Below are 21511 nucleotides of genomic sequence, written 5' to 3'. Positions count from 1 at the left end.
AATCTTGCGAGAAAACTCAAAATATATCATAATAAACTGAAAGCCAAGTCATTACAGGATTCACATTGTAGAAGGCTGATTATGTCCAGTGTCTGCTTGAAGTGAGCAATGTTTGTAGAGACAGTGGTACAGTATACTTTACTGGGAATATCAAGCTTTGCAAAGGCTTCGGAAAATTCTACTGAAAATAGCACCGGTCATATGAAAAACAAACTTTTTTGAAAAATAACAACCTCAATAGTACATTTTATTGTATTCAGCATAAACAATTCTTTTTAAAAATCAAAATGCACATTTAAACTGACAAAAAAAAAACACCAACATTCTTTTGAAATGGATTTAATTCATTAAGATTTTTGTTGCAATTCCATTTATAGAATTTAAAAAAAAAAATGGTTCTTGCTATTTTTTAACCTTAAGAGTTAGGATCCAACAGTTGAAATTGCATGTACACACATGCACACACAACAAATAAATGTGGTTGTTCCTGCATGGCCTTGTTCCCTGTTGCCATAGTTAATCATTTAATTAGCAGGAAGCAGGCTCACTGAGGGGCAACAGACTCAACACTCTCAGTAACAGCAGCAAAGGCCTTTTTTTTTTTTTTTTTTTTTTTTTTTTTAAAAAGACAGGTGGTCATTTTACAGTTTTATACTCAATTCGTCTTCAGGAAAATTTCAAACCCTGCTCACCTTCAAATCACTTCTCCAACTTTGTTTTCAAAGGTTAAGGCAGAAGACATAATATTACACAGACTGTCCAAGTTGAGTCTGATGGATGAATAAAGAGTAAAATATCTTTTCATTAAAATTAAGCCTTTGCTTTCATGCGAGTTGACTGTCAAGAAGCCAAGCCACGTTTTTCTTGTCTTTGTCTTGAAGGAGGCCAAAGTTCAAGCCCCTGTTTGTATTTTAAAGCCTCTGGCTATGCTTTGTCATATATTGCTTATGAAACTAAAACATGTGTTTTCGAATTTTGTCGAATAACAGCCATGCGGTCAACAGCAGATGTTTTTCATCAATTCGTGCATTCTGTAGGTGTTCAGTGTGGCATAATTCAGACTTTGGGAAAATTCTTGATAAGATGACTCAAGGTTTGTCCAAACATGTTGACATACTGTATGTCACAGTTTTGATTGACAATTTACACTATTCAGCAAAACCTTGTTATCACCTCAGTGTTCTGTGTCATGGTCTCCACAAGAACCAACTGTACGTTCCTTTGAGGCACAGAGACGATGTTAATCTCAGAGAGCTCTACACAGCAGGTACTAATTTTGGCGTGGGTCGTAGGGAAATATATTGGACAAGCTTAATGTATGAATCATCAGTGAGCTTGATGTCATAGCTGTTGCGTAATCTAGATGCTCACAAACACAATGCTTCATGATTACACAATGGAAACCTGAGCTGAAGTAAAAGTATCTTATGTGCATATCAAGGTACATGGAACAGCAAAAAGAATAAAGATAAAAACTGTAACTCTGCTGCTTTACAGTCAGATGTTGAGAAATTGGTTGTCTATCCTAAGAATTTAATTGCCTCTAACAATACCATATCTCAAGGAAATAAAAGTTGTGAGGACACAGCAATAAGAACTTCTATGTACATTTAATTCATTGTCTAATATGGCCAACCAGAGCATGTGCAATCTCTCTCATGTCAGTGTTTGTCTAATACTGAAAGCTGCCCCTGTCAAACAAAGCCGGGGGTTGTCTGATGTAAGACTGCACTAGTGTGAGGTCCGTTGCAGAGCAACGGCCAGCTCTCTATCAGATCCAGTCAATCATCTTCAGCCCTCATGTGGTAGTAAAATGGACACTTATCCAGGCGGACGGCCTCTAATGGAGCATTAAAGCATACACTGTATTCCCCTGCTGGGCACCAAGCAGCCAATTTCTAAAGATGCTGTTTCAGTACATCACTGAATCAGGTCTAGCCCTGCTACTGCTGCTGCTGCTGCTGAGACATGGAAAACAACTTACAACAACAGAGGACAGGAGCACTGCTCTGGGAATAAAAATGAGCATATTGCTCGGGGTAATGCTGATTGCAGAGACCTGGGTATATTCTAGTGGCTGTACCTCTGCATAAAAAAAAGCTTTATTCTAGAAAATGAATAAAGCTCCACAAAGTGTACATTATAAACTCCACAAGCACTGTAGCCAAAACACGCCTCCAGAGGTTATGAAGAACAACTGTTTTGCTACACTATCCTCCTCATGTGCACATGGCACATAATGCCCAATGGGTCTCTTCACTGTGTAGGTAATATGATGATGGATCCAACTGGCCTCTTACATAAATCAGTCAACCCGCCAAGTACTAGTGTACTGCAGCATCAGCAGTTGCAATACTCACTCAAGACTAAAGCTGCATATGTTGATCTCATCAGGTAATTTTATCCTGGGCCACATCGGCCAAAAGGCTTTGCTCATTGAGTGTACGAAAAAAGCTCAGTTTTTGTCACAGGGGCAGCTCTCCAGCCACAGCAGCTGTTAAAGCAGAGGGAAAGTGGACACCGTTCTGACTGAGCAGACTACAAACTTCCTGTAAACTCGTGTGCAGGGACGAAGGATCGCAAAGGCGTCGTAAATCGTCAGATGCTTTCAACAGTCGGAGGAGGAAGGCAGCCCTGGTGAACAGGCTACACAGGGTGCTGTGGAAACAGGGGTCCACGAGGAGAGCCAGCCAGGCCGGGGTCAATGTCTCCGCTTGAGAGAGAATGAATAAATCGCATTGTAAGACACAACATTTTGAATATGTCACATATGAATTGATCAAACACATTCTTAGATTCTGACTGAAAAGCTAATGTGCTATGTGGTGGTACCTGGCTGGAGCTCTTTGCAAACTGCAAGGCTGTCTGCCACCTGTGCAGCACTCTGCTCTGCCCATGCACTCAGGCTCGGTACCAGGGCAGAGGATTCAGAGTATTTTTCAGCCAAATGCAGCAGGCAGGGCAGCACATGTGCTGACATCACAGAGGGCTCTGCAAACACATTGGCCTCGTCCTGCTCATATAGACTGGAACACCTGAATAAGAGAGCAATAATAACAGTTAAGCAACACCCAATCAAGGTTGCTGTGTTTGTACCAGTGCACTGACGCAGCGAAGTAACATACCCTGTCTCTGAGGCGTCTCTCAGCGCACATCTGAGGTCAGACTGAGGCAGGTGACACAGCAGCATCTCCAGTGTGCCAGGGGTTTTGAAGCATTCCTCCAGCAGCAGGTCCAGCAAGAGCGGCAGAGCCTGGTTGACCTGCATGAGGTAGACGCTCCTCCGGCTCTCTCCTCTTCTCGCATGGTGCAGCATGGAGGTAAAACAAGCTGCTTTCATCCTCACCTGCTTGCTTTGGTCCTGCAGCAAGTAAAGGCCCGTGTTGATCAACCTAAACCGGACCGATTCAACATTTTGAATTTCTGTTCATCAGAGTGAATCACTTGATACACAACACTATCTGACTTTCGTCATACCTGATCATGATAGCAGGCAGAGTGCTGGGTTTTCTCAGGCTGTGGCTCATTAGTGGAGCTCCAGCCACACACAGAGCTTCAGCACACGCCATCCGGAGCACTTCAGGGGCGTCTGGGGACCGGTGGCATTCCAAGATGCTGCACCAGCGCAGGAACGTGGATATCTTTACACTAATTTGCACAAAGAAGAGAAGAAAGTTAGAGCTGCGGGTAGGAGTGTTCCAGCATGCGACTCTGTAATGAAGTTAAAAAAAAAGACAACAAAACATATAAGAACCTGGAGTCTGACCACTGGGTGAGCAGAAGACTAGCAACACACAGACCCTGGGAGAGAAACTCTGGCCCTCCTCGCTGGTCCTCCAGGTCCCTAAGCAACAAATCCAGACATTCGGGCAGAACTGGCTCCTCCAGTGGAAGCGACTGAGGAAGATGCTGGGGTAAAGTAGAATCACCTCCAGTCATCACCTCTATCAGGGCTGCGAGGTAGGTCCTGCGGTACTCCACACTGTGGCTCAACAATGCCTCCCTCAGGTTTGACTGCAGACACAGAGCACATGGTCAATGTGCTTTTAAATGCCAACCACGTACTGTATACCAAGACTGGATCTCATTAGGCATCATGTAAGAGATGCAGAACTTAAAATCTGTTTCCAACAACACTACTTTGCAGAAATAAACAGCAGTGCAAGAACAACAATCGGACAAATTGGTTTTAGTGGTTTCCATTAGTTAAATTCAAATACCTTTCTCCTAGTTTAAATAATAATATCATAAATGGCTTTGCTAAAAGGTTCTCTCAAAAATTAATTAACTTTATATTTACCAGTATTACAGTAAAAAGAAATTAGATGCATGAAAACAGGGTGCTCTAGATTTAAATAAATGACTAGGCCACATGAACAGTAGTCCCTATCCTTACCCAGTGTCTGTAAATATGCAGCACCACATTTTATCAAGCTTATTTTAAAAAGAATCAGTTAAACACTATGATATACATGGGAAGGCCCAACTGGGTGGTCGAGATAATGTAACATGCTGCAGAAATTTTCTAAATGACCTACCTGAACATCAACACAGCAAATAATAAAAGGACAGTTATCTTCATCTTGACTGCACTTAAGTCTCTTAAATTACAGAACACAATAGCTTACAGACACACCCTTTTTTATATGAGAGGGAAAGAGATCTCTATCCAAATTCCAGCCTCGCATTACATTTAAGCCTATCTTTGCTTCCTCAATTTCCTCACATTGTGCTCTAAGAAGGTCGATATACTGAAAGCTGTTACACGGGTTTTTGGCAAGCTTGTTTTCAGCATGCTGAAGTCTGGGGAACATATCCTGTCTCACCTGCAACACCCTCTGGATCACCTCTTTCAAGCTGGTCTGCTGCGAACCCCGCCCATCCACCACCCACGTAACCAGTGAGAGCTTCAGATCAGGGCTCACTGCAGAGAAGCTGTTCCAGATTTGGCACCCCCACTTCAGATCTGCACAAAGAAAGTGGATGGCTCGTTGATGGAAGGATGACAAACCAACCTGTGGAGGTGACATACATAAAGCGTTAGTAAAAATATCTGCTGGGGCTCGTATGTGCACAGTGAATTGACAAGGTTGTTGCTGGCTGAGCGTCGTACTGACGCTACTGTTTTCATGAACTCCTTGTGGTGTATTGGTAACACATCTGTCATACAACGACAGAAGCACCACGGGTTCAAATCCCTTGGCTAACGTTAATAGGAGCAGTAAAGAGTAGTCACAGTACAGCTACTGTAGCAATATCCATAGCACCATGGATACAACCACAAATGCAGTCATGTCCACAGCCACAGCTTCAACCACCCCAGCCAGGCAGCACAGCTGTAGCTGTGCTCACAACCAGCGGCTTTATACTGTCGGAGCTCGATCTTTCCAAAGGAACCATCAGAAGTAAATGCATCATGTAAAGCGTCACATCATCTCTCCTTTCTCTTGTATCTGTACAGCGTTCTTCTAAACTGACAGTGTATTATAATTAGATTAGAGGAACACACTAGCTGTTCCCGCAGGGAAGTACAGAAATATTGCGAGGGAATGTAAAATGTTATTACAAAGACAATCAGTAGTTAGCAACATTTGAATCATTTTCAAAAGATTTTAAGTCTTTAAGGGCTTTAAGATCTAGAGTATTTCTGTATAAAAGTAAATATTCTGGACTAAATGAGAAACAATTAATGTTAAAGTTCAGGAAAAAACTGACTCTCAGGTTTTATATATTATGAGTTTAATGATCTAAAAATCAGCTAATCTGCTTCATCAGGTTTGTGTTTGTTGCTAAATTTGAATGGTGCTAGTAAATAAGTAAAAATCACTTTTTTTCCCCAACAGGGCCCGGCTCACTTAAAACCCATGAGGAGAGCACAGACAAAACAGCACAGGCAGAAATATTTCATGTGAAATACCCCAAACTGTTCAAACTCTGGCAGAAAATGTTGTGTGAAAATATCATGTGTGAACCAATCGCTTGTGGTGAAAAGCTGATTGAGAAAATACATTTTCAGGGTCTTTAAGAAACATGTGAATGTAAATGTCCCTGTGTCAGTATTGGGCCAGGGACCTTTGCTGCATTCCAACTCTCTCCCTATGTTTCCTGTCTATCTATAAATACCTGTAATATCAACAAAAGGCTAAAAACTCCCCCTAAAAAAAGTCTATCTTTTATATACGTGTGTTACGCACCTGAAGCCCGGTTTGGGGTGTTTGGAGTTCATGCATGAGTGTGTCACTGAGCTTTGACAGGTAGGTCTCACAGCAGAATCTCCTCAGTGAGTCTGCCACTCCGAGGTAGACTGCTCTCACTAGGGGGCAGCGTTGAGCTTTGGTCACTAGCCACAGCGAGGCATCCACCCTGCTCAGCACCTCAGACAGGGCAGCTGAAGGGGCACTGCCAAACAGAGACACAGCAGGATTTCAAAGCCTGACAGTGTCTGACAAACGAACAAACCAGGCATTTTCAAAGCCTGGGAGAGTGTGATGAATGAATAAGCAGCCCTTTTAAGTCTCACCTGTCTGTGAGAGCTCTCTCCAGAAGAGCTTTGATCTGCAGCAGCTGTCCGTGGAGCCGGTTGTGACAGCAGTGCTCCTGTGGACTGGGCAGTTGAGCCGCCAGTTTGACGAGGATGCTCATGTACTCTGAGGGGGGAGTCATGGCAACCAAAGCCCTGGCGGCCATCACTCTCACACTGTAAATAGGACTGGCAGACAGCTGGAGTAAAGGAGGCAGGAAGTCTGACAAAGTTCTGAAAAGAAAGAAAAACCAGAGATTCCTTTCACCAGTGGTCCTCAGTCACACCATTAAGGCAAAAAATTATGTCAATTTTAATTCTACTTAAACACCAAAACAGGTAGTTTCTTTGCTAAGTTCATCCTTCATTGGTAAAGGTAAGCAAATTATTGAATACACTGGACTAACATTTTGGTCGGAATAAATCCTACATACATCTGGTCTGGATGAAACCACTACTATAAAGACTAATCGTAGTTAACCTGACCAAACCATTAGTGATAAGTAAACAGTAATCACTCTGTTGAGTCTTGGACGCCAGGCTGGAGTTGGGCTAACAGAGTGAGGACAGGGTAGAGCGAGGGCTTGAGGTGTAGCTTGGCCTCATTAGGCCGACCCTGGAGGTCCTGTGCTGCCCCTCTCAGCTCGCCTAGGAGGAAGGGCTGGAGCGCAGGGTAGTGGAAGAAGAAGGCTGGGGGGGACATGCCATGCTGGGTAGGGCCACTGTCTTCACTGCTGGGCCGCTGGCCGAGCATTCGCGAGCACAGAGAACCTGGAAACGGGATTTCAAACGACTATAGTATCAGGGGTATTAATGAGAGTTGAACCAAGTCGATGAATCGATTAGTCATAGGACAGAAAATTTCTATTGTTTAGCAGCTGTTTTGGTAATCAATTATTTGTTCCAATCATTCAATCATTAACAAAAATGCCAAAAAAATAAAATAAACAAAATAAAAAAAATCACTGGTTCCAGCTCCTAAAATGTGAGTATTTACCTGAATATCTGAATTAATAATAACTGAATGTTTGGGTTAAGGTCAGTCAGACAAAATAAGCAGTATGAATAAGTTAATTTGGCTTTAGGATATTTGCACAATTTCCTAAAACCAATTGAGACAATTGAAACCGAACAATTAAACAAATAATCAAGAAATCAATGGGGAGATTGATCAATAAGCCCTAGTCCTAATTGAATCCTTCATATCGCAAACACAGACTAAAAGTAATCACTTAATGTGCCTGTCTCCTACTGTAAAGTTGCAGTGCAGCATTCCTCATGGCCCAGCAGGGAGAACTGAGCAGAGTGAGTGACAAGGCGGCTACGGCAGGAGCAAACTGAAGGACGGCTACTCCTAGACCCGAGCCACGCACCAAGGCCTGCAGAGTGTGAACCGCACACACCTGTAAGGGACGGGACAATAATGTGACCACATCTGGCTATCTAGAACAATATCCTCATTCTTGTTGCTGTGCCCACAAAACCTGTGGCAGATCCAGTGTTTGGTCCCAGTTCTCAGGCAGAGGCGTTTTGGCTGTCTCCAGTAAGGTTTGCATACTGTGGGTTAACAGTGGTCTTGTTTTACTGGCCTCCTCTGCTGATACAACACACAGGATGAGCATAGGCAACCCTGCAGCCCGCCGGGTCACAGATGTAGAAAGGGGGCACTGCACAACCTGCAATCCCTATGAGTCAAAGGAGGGAAAAGCTAGCAGTCCAGCATCTACATTTGATGATAAAAAAATTCACACAAACATGTATCGCTACTCACTTGTTTCAGCATTTGGGCGGGGATATCCCTAAGCTCTGGATCACTGCTGCTTAACAGTGAGGCGCAGAACTTGGTGAAGCCTATACAACATCCCTCTACTGCTCCCTGGTGAAGAGAATTTTGTTTTTCAACAAGGTACATGATAGTTGGGAAGATTCAGACTTAATGCCTCTGAATGGATTAATAAAACTTACCCAGTGACGGCATTTGAGAAGGATATTCTTGAATACTTTTGAAGCTCTAATTAGATCCTCTTTTTCTAGAAGGCGCTTGCTGGGTTTGAATCCAGTGAAAATTTTCTCCACCAGAGAACCTAAAAAGATTCCTATTTCCTAATAAGAGAACATAAAATTAAATAGCAAAGTAGCCAATATGCTAAGCTAAGATGTCTGGTTGTTGCCATCTTCCTAAATGTTGAGATATCTTATTATGCATCTAAATGGTGCATCTGGCTCTGTTTTACCTTGAGGGAGACCCAGCAGCAGGTGAGAACGAGGCTGTGCTCTTCGGACAGCAGGACACACTCCTGTCCATCCCCTTGGCCTCCTCCAGTTGTTTGGGTAATCAGTGAGCTGATGGCGTTTCCCATATCACAAAAAGAAGGGGGTGCATCTAAGACAGAGGAGATCGATTTACTGCTTGTGTTTTTCATCCTCAGATCAGTACTGTTTCTGCAGGTTGCTCCATTACCCTTTTCAGTGGCACAAGCATCCCGATCTCCATACAGAACACCCAGCAGCAGCAGAGAGATGTTCTCCAGCAGGCCCAGTACCTCAATGGTCAGACCGTGGTCAAGTGTGTCATGGACACTGCTTTCTGCCTCAAGCAAACATCTCTGAAGGGCACTTACAACACCTGGAACATAATTCATGACAGGACTTAAAGCACTGATAAATGTTTTCTAGGGCTCAACATCATTTTACAAATGTCAGCGTTGCAGATCTCAAGTCTCACCATGTATAGGCTTGGTTCTGGCAGCAAGCATCATGTCAGCCTTGGCTGTCAGATAATGCTCTTCCAGCTCCTTCACCAGGAATCTGACCATGCAGGAGGCCTTGGGGTTACTTCCACTGCTGATAGCAATGGCAGTGTTTAGCCTGCAGTCTTCAGGCTGGTCTCGTGATCTACAGATAGAACAACTGATAACTGCTCATCCTTCACATCTAAAGCAGGCATAATTCTGAACAAGGGTATGTAGGGGGGCAAGGCTTACTTCTGAAGGAGGACCTTCATCACCAGTGCTCCCATCTGAGCCTCCTGCACCCGAGGACTGCACAGAAGTTGTTTGGTTCGCATGAGTAGCACTGCAGCAATATCATCCGGAAAACTGGGTGGGAAAAATCTCAACAATAACCCAGCTGAGAGCTCCCGGATCTGTAAGAGAAAAGAAAAAAATCCATTATCTATTCTGTAAAATAGTCTATCTTCAAACTCAATCTTCGATTTGAACTATGTAAAAAGAAATATGAGGGAAGTTAAGGCAGCTCCACCTCATTTGTAGAATCTTCTAAACAGCTGATAAGGACCAGCTGTTTCGTCCTGCAGAAGAAATCCCACTGTCCTCTTTGTCTGGCACAGTTAATAAGAGACCCAATGTTCGCTGCAAAAATAATTTCCGGAAGCTCATTAAAATTCAAAGCAAAAATAATATAAAACAATACAAAAGAAAAAGATAACATTTGACTGGAGTTACACATAGAAACAATCACTAGTGCCACATAGTAGTGTCTGGAATACATTTGTTTTGCCAACGTTTTCCAATCGCTGGTTTTCCAAACTGACCTGGAGGTTGTCCCTTCTTCTTGTCTGGGCTCCAGGTGTCCGTGCAGGTCTCCAGCACTGCGGACAGCAACAGCAACGCAGTCTTCTTCCTCTGATAACTGTGTCCTGGTGCCAGATAGCTATATGGAAGTTGACCCAACCATTCCACAAAACCTACATGACATATAAAAAAAGGTTCTGATGAACCCAAATAGGCAAAATAATGAAATGATTTACTGCCAAGTGGCGTTACCTGATATCCATATCCTGATTCGTGAGACGTATTAAATAATTCATCATTTTAGTGCAGATTCAGTTTGGGTATGGGTGATTAAGCCTCCTTGGAGATCTGTTAGCTGTTTCATTTTAGCTGTTTCATTTTGCTCATTGTTTTAACAATGTGTGTCCCTGTAATTGAGTCTTTTTCCACAAAATGTTGGGTAACTCCCTGTGGGTCTCTATTTTTGTTCTAATTATTAGTATTTAATTCAGGATTCAAAACTCTGTGACCCACAGATGTACCAGAAAACAGAAACATGAAATGTAGTGGGTATTACTAAGGAGTACTGCAATGTATACCTTCATCTGACACAGTCAGTATAGACACAAAGTTTAAAAGGAAGTAAAAATACAAAGCAATAAACATATATCAGTCTGTACAGTGGCATAGTCTTTTGTTCAGCAGCTTATCTCACCTATTCCCTGCTCCAGTAAATCCTTTGCCCTCTCTGACTGGGTGGTCTCTCCTTCCTTTTTGCCCTTCTGTCCTCTGACATGTGCCAAGCAGCCGTCTCTGATACGTACCAGAAACCTTTTTACTCCAGCCTGAAAATGCTGCCGAAAGGGCGAGGACTCACAGTTTAGGTTCTGAGGAATAAACATCTTCATTGTCGACATCTCCTCTGTAGTTGGAGTGTCTTTGGTCTTTGGGCTGCAGCAGAGGAGGTTGAGTGCAGCAAGACGGACTTTGTCATCCGCAGATCCTAGAGCTAGCTGGAGGGTTTCAAGGGCTGAGCTACCCTGCAGGGCCCAGGGAGAGCCTCCAGTCGTGGCTCGATAGGAGCTCATGATGCAGGCCCAGGCGTGGAGGTGGCCTGGGGCGAATGGGTCGAGAGAGGCAAGCAGGTGATCCACAGCAGATGGGAAGACCTGAAAGGTGCAGGGTAATAAGTGTGTCGAGCTGTTGTTCTGTAGAAGAGTCACATCCGACGTCAGCGCCTTGTGAAGGACGGGCCGCCAACGCTTCGCCCACTCATCGGCCAGATCCAGCTCAGCGCGTGAGTCGAGCTTTTGCGAACCGCCACATAGCTCTCGCCTCTGCTGCTGGATCAGACACTTGTAAAGCTCCGATCCACATGGTGACAGGTGATTGGTTGACAAGCACTTCAGTAGATGACTGGGTAATTCAGCATATTGATCCAGCACCTGATTGATTACAGAGACGTGCATCAAAGTCATCATGACCACTACTGACCACATTATAAACACTATTACCACTGTAGTGACGCTTAATCCTCACCATGTCAGCACCCACATATGGCAGTACGGCACAAAGGCGATGATATTTGGCTTTGGTTTCCCAAGGTAGTTGGATTATTCGCTGAAGTAGTGCAAAATACAGAGTCTTCTTTGTGTCACAAAAATGCTCACAGTCCATCTCATAGAGGTCCAGCAGCAGACAAAAGGCACTGCGCACAAATTCTGACACCCCTTCCACCTGCCAATGCACAGTAAGACACAACATTTCTCACCACACTGTATACGATATCCTGCATTATTTGGCTGTCCATTGAGTTTACAAAGTCAAATAATGCCCTTGTGTGTAAAAGTTTCAGGTTTTTGAATTGCAAAAATATAACGATGTTTATTGGACTCACTGGGCTTTCTGCATTGGTCCAGATAATGTGAATGAGGCGTTGCTGCAGGCTACCGTTGTCAGGCAGAAAGCGGACACCTCTCATTTTCCAGATATCAGCCAAACACTCTTTCACTTTCTTCAGCCATAGTGTTAACACTGCAACAACAATGTCAGGTTTGAATAGATGATTTTGCCAATTTAAGCATGTGAATAAACAACCTGGACATTACTTACCTTCGAAGGCAAAGTAGTGACAATCCAGCTTCTCCTCACACAAAGCGTAGACCAGAGGAAAAAAACCTTTCAGCAGCAAGCACATCTGAAAAGAAGGAAATGATGGATTCCGGTAATGAAAGCTAGCAGAACAACAGTTGAACATGTATTGGATGTGAGCTTTAGGTAGATTTACTTCTGTGGCATCCACATGTGAACTGAGCAAGATGTGAGGTCGACAGCATGTCAGTAGGCCCCTGCTCACAGCCAGCCTCGCCACTCCGTCTTTCCCTGTAGGGGTGCACTGTACCTGGAGAGCACCAACAGTCAGCAGCCAGGGCTCTGAGAAAAGAAAGGATTAACAGCTGGTCTATCACGAACCTCTAGGCATTCACACTCAGTTGTAGCATTTGTAGCGTATATATAGCATTTGTGCTTTTTGTGGATATAATAACACAGAGAAAGAAATTGGATACAAAGACTAAATCTATTTACATTTTAACACATGGGCACATACCTGGGTCAAACTCCAAAAGCTTATGTGCTCGAGCTATTTGTCCAGCAGTGCCGCTGGTTACCTACCTAAGTCAGAGACCTGTAGCAGACTCCAGGCAGCAGCTCCACCAGCTCTGCTGTCTGATGCTGTGTTGATCAGCATGGCCACAGCAGTGCCTGCCAATAGACGAGTGTCCCTGTTGCAGCACTGCAAGACACGACACTGACTGATAAGAAGGTAATAACTCAAGGGACATCCGTCTTCTGAATAAGTGACTACGAACTACTAAGTTAATAAGAAACCTGTCCAAGTATTAAGTCCATAAGAGCCTGCAGGATCTTCTGCACTGCTGGGCCCCCGTGCTCCTTGTCCCAAACTAGAGGAGCCACTTCACAGGACAACAGCTGAAACATTTGCAAGCACACCTGCAGAGGCCACAGTTCTCAGGTCAGTAACAGAAATTGCACAGTAAGTCTGTAATGAACGCAGGGAACGAAGCAGACTGCTCTTCGTGCACCTTGACAGCAATGTAACACAGCGGTCCATCTCTCAGGGATTCTTGTTGCAATACAACAGCGAATAACTCGGACACCTTAGCCAACAAGGCCGGGTATGACTCTCGCCACACCTTACGACCAACAGCGCTGTCTTCCAGGAACATACAGGCTGAAAAACAAGTTGGTCAAAAATTACATGTGAAATTAGCGACATACTGTAATAACACATCGTATTTGGCCGGCACCAACCTCTCTGCAGATCCTCAAAAGAAAATACCTGAAACAAAGACGAGGTAAAATGATCTGCAATGCCTTTGTGGAAATATAAGATAAACACAAGTGAAGTGAGGGCTCCATACCTGGTCAGTGTGGACCATGGAATGCAAACAGTAATGGGTTTCTCTAAAAACCAACTGGTGGTCCACCTTCGCCAAATGCTGCAGCATCTGCCGAGCAAACGGGAAGTTTCAGTGCTGTTCCATTTTGTCATAAGCGTTGCAGAGGGAAGAAAAACCCAGTGTAGGGCTGACCTGGTCCACCTTACGACAGGCTGTGGAGATGTTGACCGTCTGCAGCTGCATGGAGATGAGGAGCCTAACAAGAGTCAGGAGATGGCTCTCCGCTAAACCTCCGAGCTGTGCCTCTGGAATTTGTCTCAGCAGCTGGGCAGCCTCCTCTAAACTGCGCTCCTTACACCTTTTCACACCACTCCTGTTCATGCAAGCACCAATATTCAGTCATTACCACACCTTGTTAAAAAAAAAAAAAAAAAAACCTTGATCAGTACTGATGATTAGAGTGTTTACGGGACAGAAAGAGTTTCACTAATTTCTCAAACGTGCTGAGGTCGGGCACCGACCTGGAGGATTCAGACAGTTTGTCCAAAAAGAGCCCGATTGTCTGGCGGACATTCTCAGGTGCTCGGTCCTCGGGGATCACGCAGTCTTGCAGACTTGTCATCAGATCTTCAAACGACAACATTGTGTTATTAAACCCCGCTGAGCAAACCTCCAACCCGATGTTGTCGGACACACCGGCAACACGCGGCTACGCCTGGTCACGTGATATAACTCCAGTTCAGTGGTCGTCGTAGAATTACATCGAAATGCTGCCGCCTAGCGGCTGGAGTCCGCACCGTTCCCGTTTTTTTTAGATTACGTTTTTCCGCCCGTGTCTGGCCTTACGCGAAAAGTACTGAGCCGACCTTTTTTTTTTTTCTTTTTTTTAATAAAACAGCAACAGCAGTACTTTCATTTAATCGTAAATACAACAGATGACTGTTTATTGTGTGTCGATAACCGATTAATTGCATTTCAAGTTTCATATGCAACACACATTTGCCTAAATGAGGATATTGAAGATATACATAGGCTGCTGTAACTCTTTCAAAGGAAAATGAAATCTGCCTGGCTGTAACCAATGCAACCAGTTTATTAATCTGTTCTATTTTTAAAAGGCCTCAAATACGCAAAAACAAAATCCTTCAAGAAAAAAAGGTCAAGATATACAACTGCCTCTCCATATGACCTCCAAACCTATGCTGGTCCTCAACTGAACAATACTGAAAAAAAAACAGTAGAAATGTTTTGAACCATGTTACATTTCCTGTGGCAAAATTCTTTTAGTCTTCCATTATCTGTAGAAAAAAGCCTGCTGTATCCAACATAAATATTTCATTATTAATAAAGTTTTACACCGTATTTACCCTTCAGAAGAATGATTTATTGGAGAGATTTAGGCCAAACATAAATTACTCTTGTGGTTTCTGTAATTCAGATAAAGAAACACTTTTTCATTTGTTTTTCACTGTGTTTTCTCTTATTTATTTTTGGATAGATATGCAGACATTTATTGTGGGGGGGGGGGGACTAGTGTGCAAATTTATGTATTTGATGTAATGTTGTATCTTGTGGATTGTGGAATGACAGTTAATATATTCTACAAAATTACATTGATGATCATTCTTGGTAAATTTCACATCCACAAATCTAGTTTCCAAACCCTGCTCTCATTGCTTTATAGTTGAACTCAAGCAGTATAGCTCCTTCATTAAAGACGTGAAGTAAACAAACCCTAAGAATTAAAGACGTTCAATATTTTAAATTCATATAATTTAATTTGAAATGAATCATTCGGGAAAAAATGAACCTCAGTGAATGAACTGTAAAGGACTCAATGGACTCTGAATTCTCCTGAACTGTGCAAACTTCACACTTGTCTTCGTATGGCTACGGTAAATGGAGAGTTGAGACATTTAACAAGAGAACGAAAAGAAAAAACACAGAAAAAGCGCATGAACCTTATTGCTGACCCCGGTCTTGGGCTTTTCTACCACCCCAGCACGGATGAGGTCGCTCTTGTTCATTCATGTACAATTTTGTTTCCCCAGAACAAGAACCTTTCTGGGCGCTGATTCGTTTAAGATCTGCGTTGCCAGGACATCACGAGCAGTTTACAAATATGTCGACTTTATAATCTGAAGGGAACCCAGTGGTTAACGTGGTTGAAATGTTATCTCCCTCGTCCATTTCTCGGCAGGTCATATGTGTTTTACTGCTCTTTTCCTTGGCCCACACTCGAAACGTTGTCGGTAAGTCCCTGATATACACGTGTAGTTCATCCAGTTTTACGTTAAAGTAGCTAACGTTACCTTGGCTAGAACAAAGTCGTGCACTCGGTCAGTTGCTAACCTCAAAAGTTGTTTCAGCTGTGTTCATTTTTACGTTTTTTTATGTATCTCATAACGTTATCTAGTGTGGTGGCAATTCTTTCCGTTCCATATATTACGAGGGGTCAACTCTTGTCTTTCCGTAAGTTTAATTCATCATCTGCAGATGGCTTCAGGCATGCGGAGATCGGAGGGTCACAGCAGTGTATGACCATGAGCAAAGAGTACAAAACTTAGTAAGCATTTATCAATTTGAGGGAGTACGGAAGGGGGGGCTCGTTGTGTAACCGTTCGAAGGGATAAGACACACACATAGCAATTGTTCAATCGCGGCTGCAGGCAGGAAGGCCATCGCCTGGCATCGTTTTATCACCGAAGGCCAGCGGAGCAGCGAGCGAGCAGTGCTTTCCATAGATTAATATAACTTCAACATAGAAAGTGAAATGTAAAGTGTGAACTGTATTAGAATTTTTCCATTACAGCAGCAAACAGAAATGTCACCGTTATGTTCGACAGTTTTCCAGCCGTCCTATCTTACTGCAACTGGACCAGCGGCCTCTGCACTTCTGCTCGGAAACACGTCGGACACCTCTCTGAATCTGAGGACAGTATCTCCATCCAACACAACAGGTAACGGCTAAGGATTTGATTTGATTTTATATTGAGATGAGTGGGTTTTGGAAATATTTGGTTGCCAGTAGCTCAAAAAAAGAGAGAGGGAAGACAACCATGTGGCTACATTGCGATTATGCTGTCTGTTGTCAACCTGGACACATTTGGTGGTTGGTGATGGTTTGTTTTCTTTTACAGGAAGCATTGGTCCTCCATCATGTGTGCCTGGGGTAACACAGTGGGTGCTCACAAGGGAGCAGGTGGGAAAGGTAAGAACCCAATCTTGCAGTGAACAGTCATTTTTCATCATATTTACAGATAAAGTTGAGATAATGCTGAAGTAATAGGTAGTTAGACAGGGTTTATAGTAATCAATAGTATATCTCACAATAAATTTAATAGAGCTGGTATCATGATGTGAACAACCTTTTTTCTTAATTCCTCATCTTTGTTTCGTTTGATGCCCCAGAATGCAGTTCGAATTCAGCTGAGACTGGATAAAAATCTGCGTTTGTGTGGTGAAAATGAGACAGACACAGACTGCTGTCGTAAGCCACTGTGTGTCCTGGAGACCCTTCAGGTGTCTGCCTGTGTGGGTGGCACACCTCAGGCATCACTGCTGATCCAGGTCAAGATACATGCCCGGCTGGTTCCGGCTAATACTGGATCTGGTAATTCAAATGCAACTCGTGTGTCATCATAAGGAGCCTTCATGCTGAGGATGTAAGCACTTAGACAGTGCCACATTTCTAATAAATATACATCTCCTATCCATCTCAGATAATAAAACAGCCATTCCAAACCAAGTGCACCAACCACTGGGCTCTTGTCCCTGTGATCTCACATTCAGAGCATGTGATGTACGCTGCTGCTGTGACAAGGTATTTACATCTTGCACATTATGGCATTCTTTCAACAAGAGAAAAGTGCATTTGGGAAAATGTATTTCTCTCTGTATTAATCAAAAATCATTTATTTGTTGTTCATTCCATCAGGACTGCTCCGTTGAAGATTTGAAGCTTTTTGCGTCCCACTGTCTCCCAGGGCCCTTTGGTGGACAGGTCTCTCCTGCTCCAGATTATCAGTGCTCTGTGCAGTCCTCTGAAAACTCCCCAGATTGGTTTCCGTTTTTATGTGTCAGTTCTTCGCCTGAAAACAACCCTTACCTTGGGCTCTTTTACCACGGAGACACAATGTGAGATACGATTGAATACATGCTTTTTATGTTGTTTGTTCTGATTGTGTGACTCATTTATTAATGCTTGTGTCATGTTATCAATTATCTTTTGCTCTTTAACTTGTCAAGCCCGTCTAAGCCTGGCCCAACCTTCCAAAGGCCTGTGTTGTCAGCTCCAGTGCCAGTTAATGTTTATATTCAAGGAAGTCCCATTTTAACATTAAATGACCAGTACTTCACTATTCCCCAGGTTAGTTGTGTGTATGTTGTTTACAGTACAATACAATTTTTTGAGATTATAGATTATTTTGCAATGTACGTGTTACCAAAGCTGTAACAAATAATGCGTTGTATATTTCTGTTCCACAGAAGGTGCTCGGGCAGTGTGTAAACAGTGCTCCTGTAGCATTTTTGAAAAATTTCAAAGTCAAATGTGTAACTCTGCTACGCAACTGTCCAACTGGATCTCCTTTACAGACACTACCAATGGATTTGAGGATGCTAGTGAAGAGTGGTCAAGGGGGTATGTTTTACCTGGCAAACGTACCGTAGCAATACTTTAATATGTTCTGGATGTCTCTGAATCTATATGTTTTTAATTTTTGGTTTATTTCTTCCCTTTGTATTCAATCAAGGTGATGTTATAGTGGATGTAACTGATGAAGTGGCCACTGACTTGAGTCAGTTTATTTCAAGCACAGATGCTGTTGCCTCTTCAGGTATGGAGATTACAACATATCATTACTAAAATAACAAAAACTTAAACTGACAATTAACCATATGTTCATAATGTGTTTATATCTCTCTGGAGATGAGAGGCCGGTATGTAAGAATGTTACCTTAGCGCTGGATTATAAATTCTACTGGAAAGGAAACGGCATCACAAATATCACACTGACGCGCACTGTGGGGACCATCCCTTTAAATGGTAGTGGTAAGTGCCCATAATGCTTGCCCATGATTTGGCTTATCACCAGTCAGTGATGCAAGTTGAGTGATATGTTTGATCTAGTTCGGGCTAATATTTGCTTTCTGTCTCCTGAACAGTGGTGTTAACTACAAGGTATTCCGCTGTGTTTCTAAATGGAGAATTCATGGGTGAGCCCAACTCAGGAAACCCAGGTGAGAGCTAGATAAAATACATCACCCTGAGCATTGTTGTGGAAGTGAACTGTTTTGTCGAAAATAGTTCACAGTGCCTGCTACAGCGGGTAACACTCAGACATTTTAAATGACAGGTTATCAGGTGGGAAGGCCTGTTATTGCTGGAATTGTGGACACTTTGGACAATGATACAGGTTTACAGAGGACATCAATCAATCTTTGGAAACCAGGTAAAACCGATTAAGACATGTAGTTGATTACTCAAGTAGTATAATAGTGTATTATGTATATTTCAATAAAAACAACTTTACTCAAAACAACAGCACAATTTTCTGATCTGGCTTACAGTGAGTGATGGACTGTGTTCCACTAATGAGAAGAAGCCAGTTCTGTTTGGGGAGAATTCAACATCAGGGTGTCTGTTAGCTATCAGCCGACAGAATCTGACTCAGTGTAATCTCCTGAGGTCAGTAGCTCAGCATGCGTTCATGTTTGATCTGTGTCTATGCGTATTTTTTGCTGAAATTATTATTATTTTTTTTCTCTCCTTTAGAGAGACTGTTACTTCTCTCCAGGCTGCTTTGACTTTAGCCACATATGTGGCAAGGAGTGGAAACCCAGATCCTCTAACTGTGAAAGACTGGGTGAACATAAGCTGTAAGTAGAGGGTGCAAAGAAACAATTCATACAAAGTTTTCTTTTTAAACAGTCCACATATGTTTGTGTAATGAGATGATGCATTTGTTAAAAATATTAACTGTATTTTTGTAATACTTTTATTTTAACTTGTAAAGCAAATTAAAGAGTGTTCTGCCAATTTATTATTTCTTTTGGTTCTAACTAAATACAACATATAAATTCCAGTTGTGACACTGAACTCAAGCACAGCCTCGGAAGACACCATAAATTCATGCTATGGGATTCCATCCCACCAGCATATCCATGTTTGGAGTCTTATCACTGACATGGTAGAGGGCATACCTCAAAGGGATATCCACGCTTTGCAAGTCAGGTGAGTATCAGATTGCTCATCCCAATGCACAAAGTAAATTGTATTCTCAGTCATTAATAGGCACCATATGTCCCGATTCCCATTAGATCTACAAAGTATTATAAGTCATTGTGAATCAAGAATCCTGTTTTAGCTACAGCCTGTCCACCTGGGCACTGGATTGTGGAGGAGGAGATGTCTCTCCATGCGTGGACCCCGTGGAAACTCAGCTGTTCCCTATCACCTCTTCTGTCACCTTTACCGACATTCCTATCAACACAGGACCACCAAAAACCAGGTGCTTCCTCAAACAGCAAGACTGCCCTTATAGAGAGTGTTGTTAACTTGAGCCAAATAAATGACTTTATGTATGAGCTGCCTACCTGATTCTAACCTAGAGTGTGATGCTCTGTTTCTCTTTTTCCCTCCAGATTTCAGATCAACTTCACAGAGTATGACTGTAACAGGAATGATGTGTGTTGGTCCGAGCTAGCCTTTCCCATCACCAAGTATTACACAGGTGGGAATTTATCTAATCCAAGGAAATCTGTCCAGTATTTTACTGTTTCTTTTAGGAGATCATTTAGTAAATTGAGAGCTGTCCTCATGCTAAGAAAAAGTTTTAAATTACTGTGAAAAAGAACAGCGCAATTGAAAAGTGAGTACAGTTGATCCCAGAGAAGACCCCTGAATTAAAGAATAAAAAGCCACTCTCATATCCCACAACTATGAAACATTTTTGCAGGAAGCACTGCTTTTGTATGACAATGGATACTGACAGTATTGTTACTGATATACTTTACCTTTATCCTCCCCAGGTGAACCATATTCTCAGTCACTGGCTAAGGGCCTTATCATGGTTTTCCTCTTTATCACTGCCTCGATTCTTGGGACTCCATGGAGACAAATCCGACAGGTGTGGAACAGTGCCACTCTCTAAAACTCTGACACACAGTTGCAGGAATAATGGGAGCGCGAGAGGCTAAACAAGATGATGTATTTAAATGTCACTGAAATTTCATGACCCCTTTTTCCATCAGACATTGTTTAAAATAATATAGTTTTTAAATGTTTGCAGGAATGTAAATAGTTGTTTTGGTGCACCATTTCGTAATAAAAATATTTTTTCTTATTTATTTTAGGCTCAATCCCTCCACATACTTGTGATCACAACATTCTCAATGATAGGTTTTAAAAGTGGGTAGGCCTTTAGGGCAATCGTCTAATCTGATTTCAGTCTCACCTGACAGTGTGTTTCTCAGTGACTGCCTCTGGGCTCAATTCTGGGTCAACATTTATTCAGGTTTTAGATGTTCCACAACAGATTATCGTCAACAAGCACAATAGTGTGTCAGTATTATGCAGATAACATCAAACATAACATAACTGCTTCTGCTCCTTATGATCCTAGACCCCTTTACTGCATCTCTCCTTGCTGTATGGATGACCCAATTTTTCATCCAACTGAAGCAGGTCAATATAGAGGTTCTAGCTATTGTCCCAATGGACAGGAAGTAAAATGTATTTCAGTTGTTTAGTCTCCTTGTTTCCCCTCATTTGCATCTTTTTCTGTTGTCTCAGTGTCTCCTACTTCAAGAAAAAAACAGTTTTCACAACTCGGATCTTCAAATTTACGTCCTGACTCATCTAACAGGTTGATCCAGCTGTGATAATATGGTATAGTAGTTCTGGGATGTGTAAATGTTTGGCCACCCTACCAAGTCAGTACTTACTAACCCTCCCCTTTGGCAGCACAGCTTCCAAATACTTTTTTTCAGCCAGCTAAGAGTCTTTCTGAGACTGTCTGAGAAGAATTTTCACCCTCTTCCTGCAGAATCATTTC

At 42.6% G+C, this 21511-nt stretch overlaps 2 protein-coding genes across 8 annotated transcripts; one reads left to right on the top strand and one right to left on the bottom strand.

The window, feature by feature from the left end:
• Nucleotides 1–323: 323 nt before the first annotated feature.
• si:ch211-225b11.4 (thyroid adenoma-associated protein homolog) lies at nt 324–14167 on the bottom strand. 4 transcript variants are annotated; one of them, XM_040155683.1, is made up of 31 exons: nt 13976–14167; nt 13647–13827; nt 13476–13562; nt 13366–13393; nt 13137–13285; nt 12922–13044; nt 12706–12826; nt 12320–12465; nt 12145–12229; nt 11930–12066; nt 11572–11769; nt 10748–11477; nt 10074–10250; nt 9782–9891; nt 9505–9665; nt 9246–9415; nt 8982–9146; nt 8755–8903; nt 8486–8623; nt 8292–8396; nt 8005–8205; nt 7773–7923; nt 7039–7291; nt 6521–6754; nt 6195–6399; nt 4827–5015; nt 3755–4014; nt 3478–3648; nt 3126–3392; nt 2833–3035; nt 324–2713 (listed from the first exon to the last, which is right to left on the bottom strand). In XM_040155683.1, the coding sequence occupies exons 1-31, from the start codon at nt 14095–14097 to the stop codon at nt 2466–2468; spliced, it is 5664 nt and encodes a 1887-aa protein (XP_040011617.1). In that variant the 5' UTR covers nt 14098–14167; the 3' UTR covers nt 324–2465. The 4 variants fall into 4 exon arrangements, with proteins under 4 accessions (XP_040011617.1, XP_040011618.1, XP_040011619.1 ...); XM_040155684.1 differs by having other exon boundaries at nt 10074–10226; XM_040155685.1 differs by having other exon boundaries at nt 13647–13865; nt 13976–14090.
• A 1367-nt stretch (nt 14168–15534) lies between these two features.
• tctn2 (tectonic family member 2) lies at nt 15535–20804 on the top strand. Of its 4 annotated transcripts, none has more exons than XM_040154364.1 (18): nt 15535–15706; nt 16301–16414; nt 16595–16665; nt 16866–17067; nt 17177–17277; nt 17392–17591; nt 17703–17823; nt 18051–18096; nt 18209–18292; nt 18385–18507; nt 18621–18695; nt 18812–18907; nt 19026–19143; nt 19231–19334; nt 19542–19689; nt 19823–19966; nt 20100–20188; nt 20487–20804. In XM_040154364.1, the coding sequence occupies exons 1-18, from the start codon at nt 15625–15627 to the stop codon at nt 20606–20608; spliced, it is 2040 nt and encodes a 679-aa protein (XP_040010298.1). In that variant the 5' UTR covers nt 15535–15624; the 3' UTR covers nt 20609–20804. The 4 variants fall into 4 exon arrangements, with proteins under 4 accessions (XP_040010298.1, XP_040010296.1, XP_040010295.1 ...); XM_040154362.1 differs by having other exon boundaries at nt 17943–18096; nt 19829–19966; XM_040154361.1 differs by having other exon boundaries at nt 17943–18096.
• The last annotated feature ends 707 nt before the right edge of the window (nt 20805–21511 follow it).

Source organism: Xiphias gladius, chromosome 19 (genome assembly GCF_016859285.1).
Source record: "Xiphias gladius isolate SHS-SW01 ecotype Sanya breed wild chromosome 19, ASM1685928v1, whole genome shotgun sequence".
Taxonomy (NCBI): Eukaryota; Metazoa; Chordata; class Actinopteri; order Istiophoriformes; family Xiphiidae; genus Xiphias; species Xiphias gladius.
The sequence above is the reverse complement of the archived record's forward strand: the minus strand, read 5'-3'. Positions and strand labels throughout refer to the sequence as shown.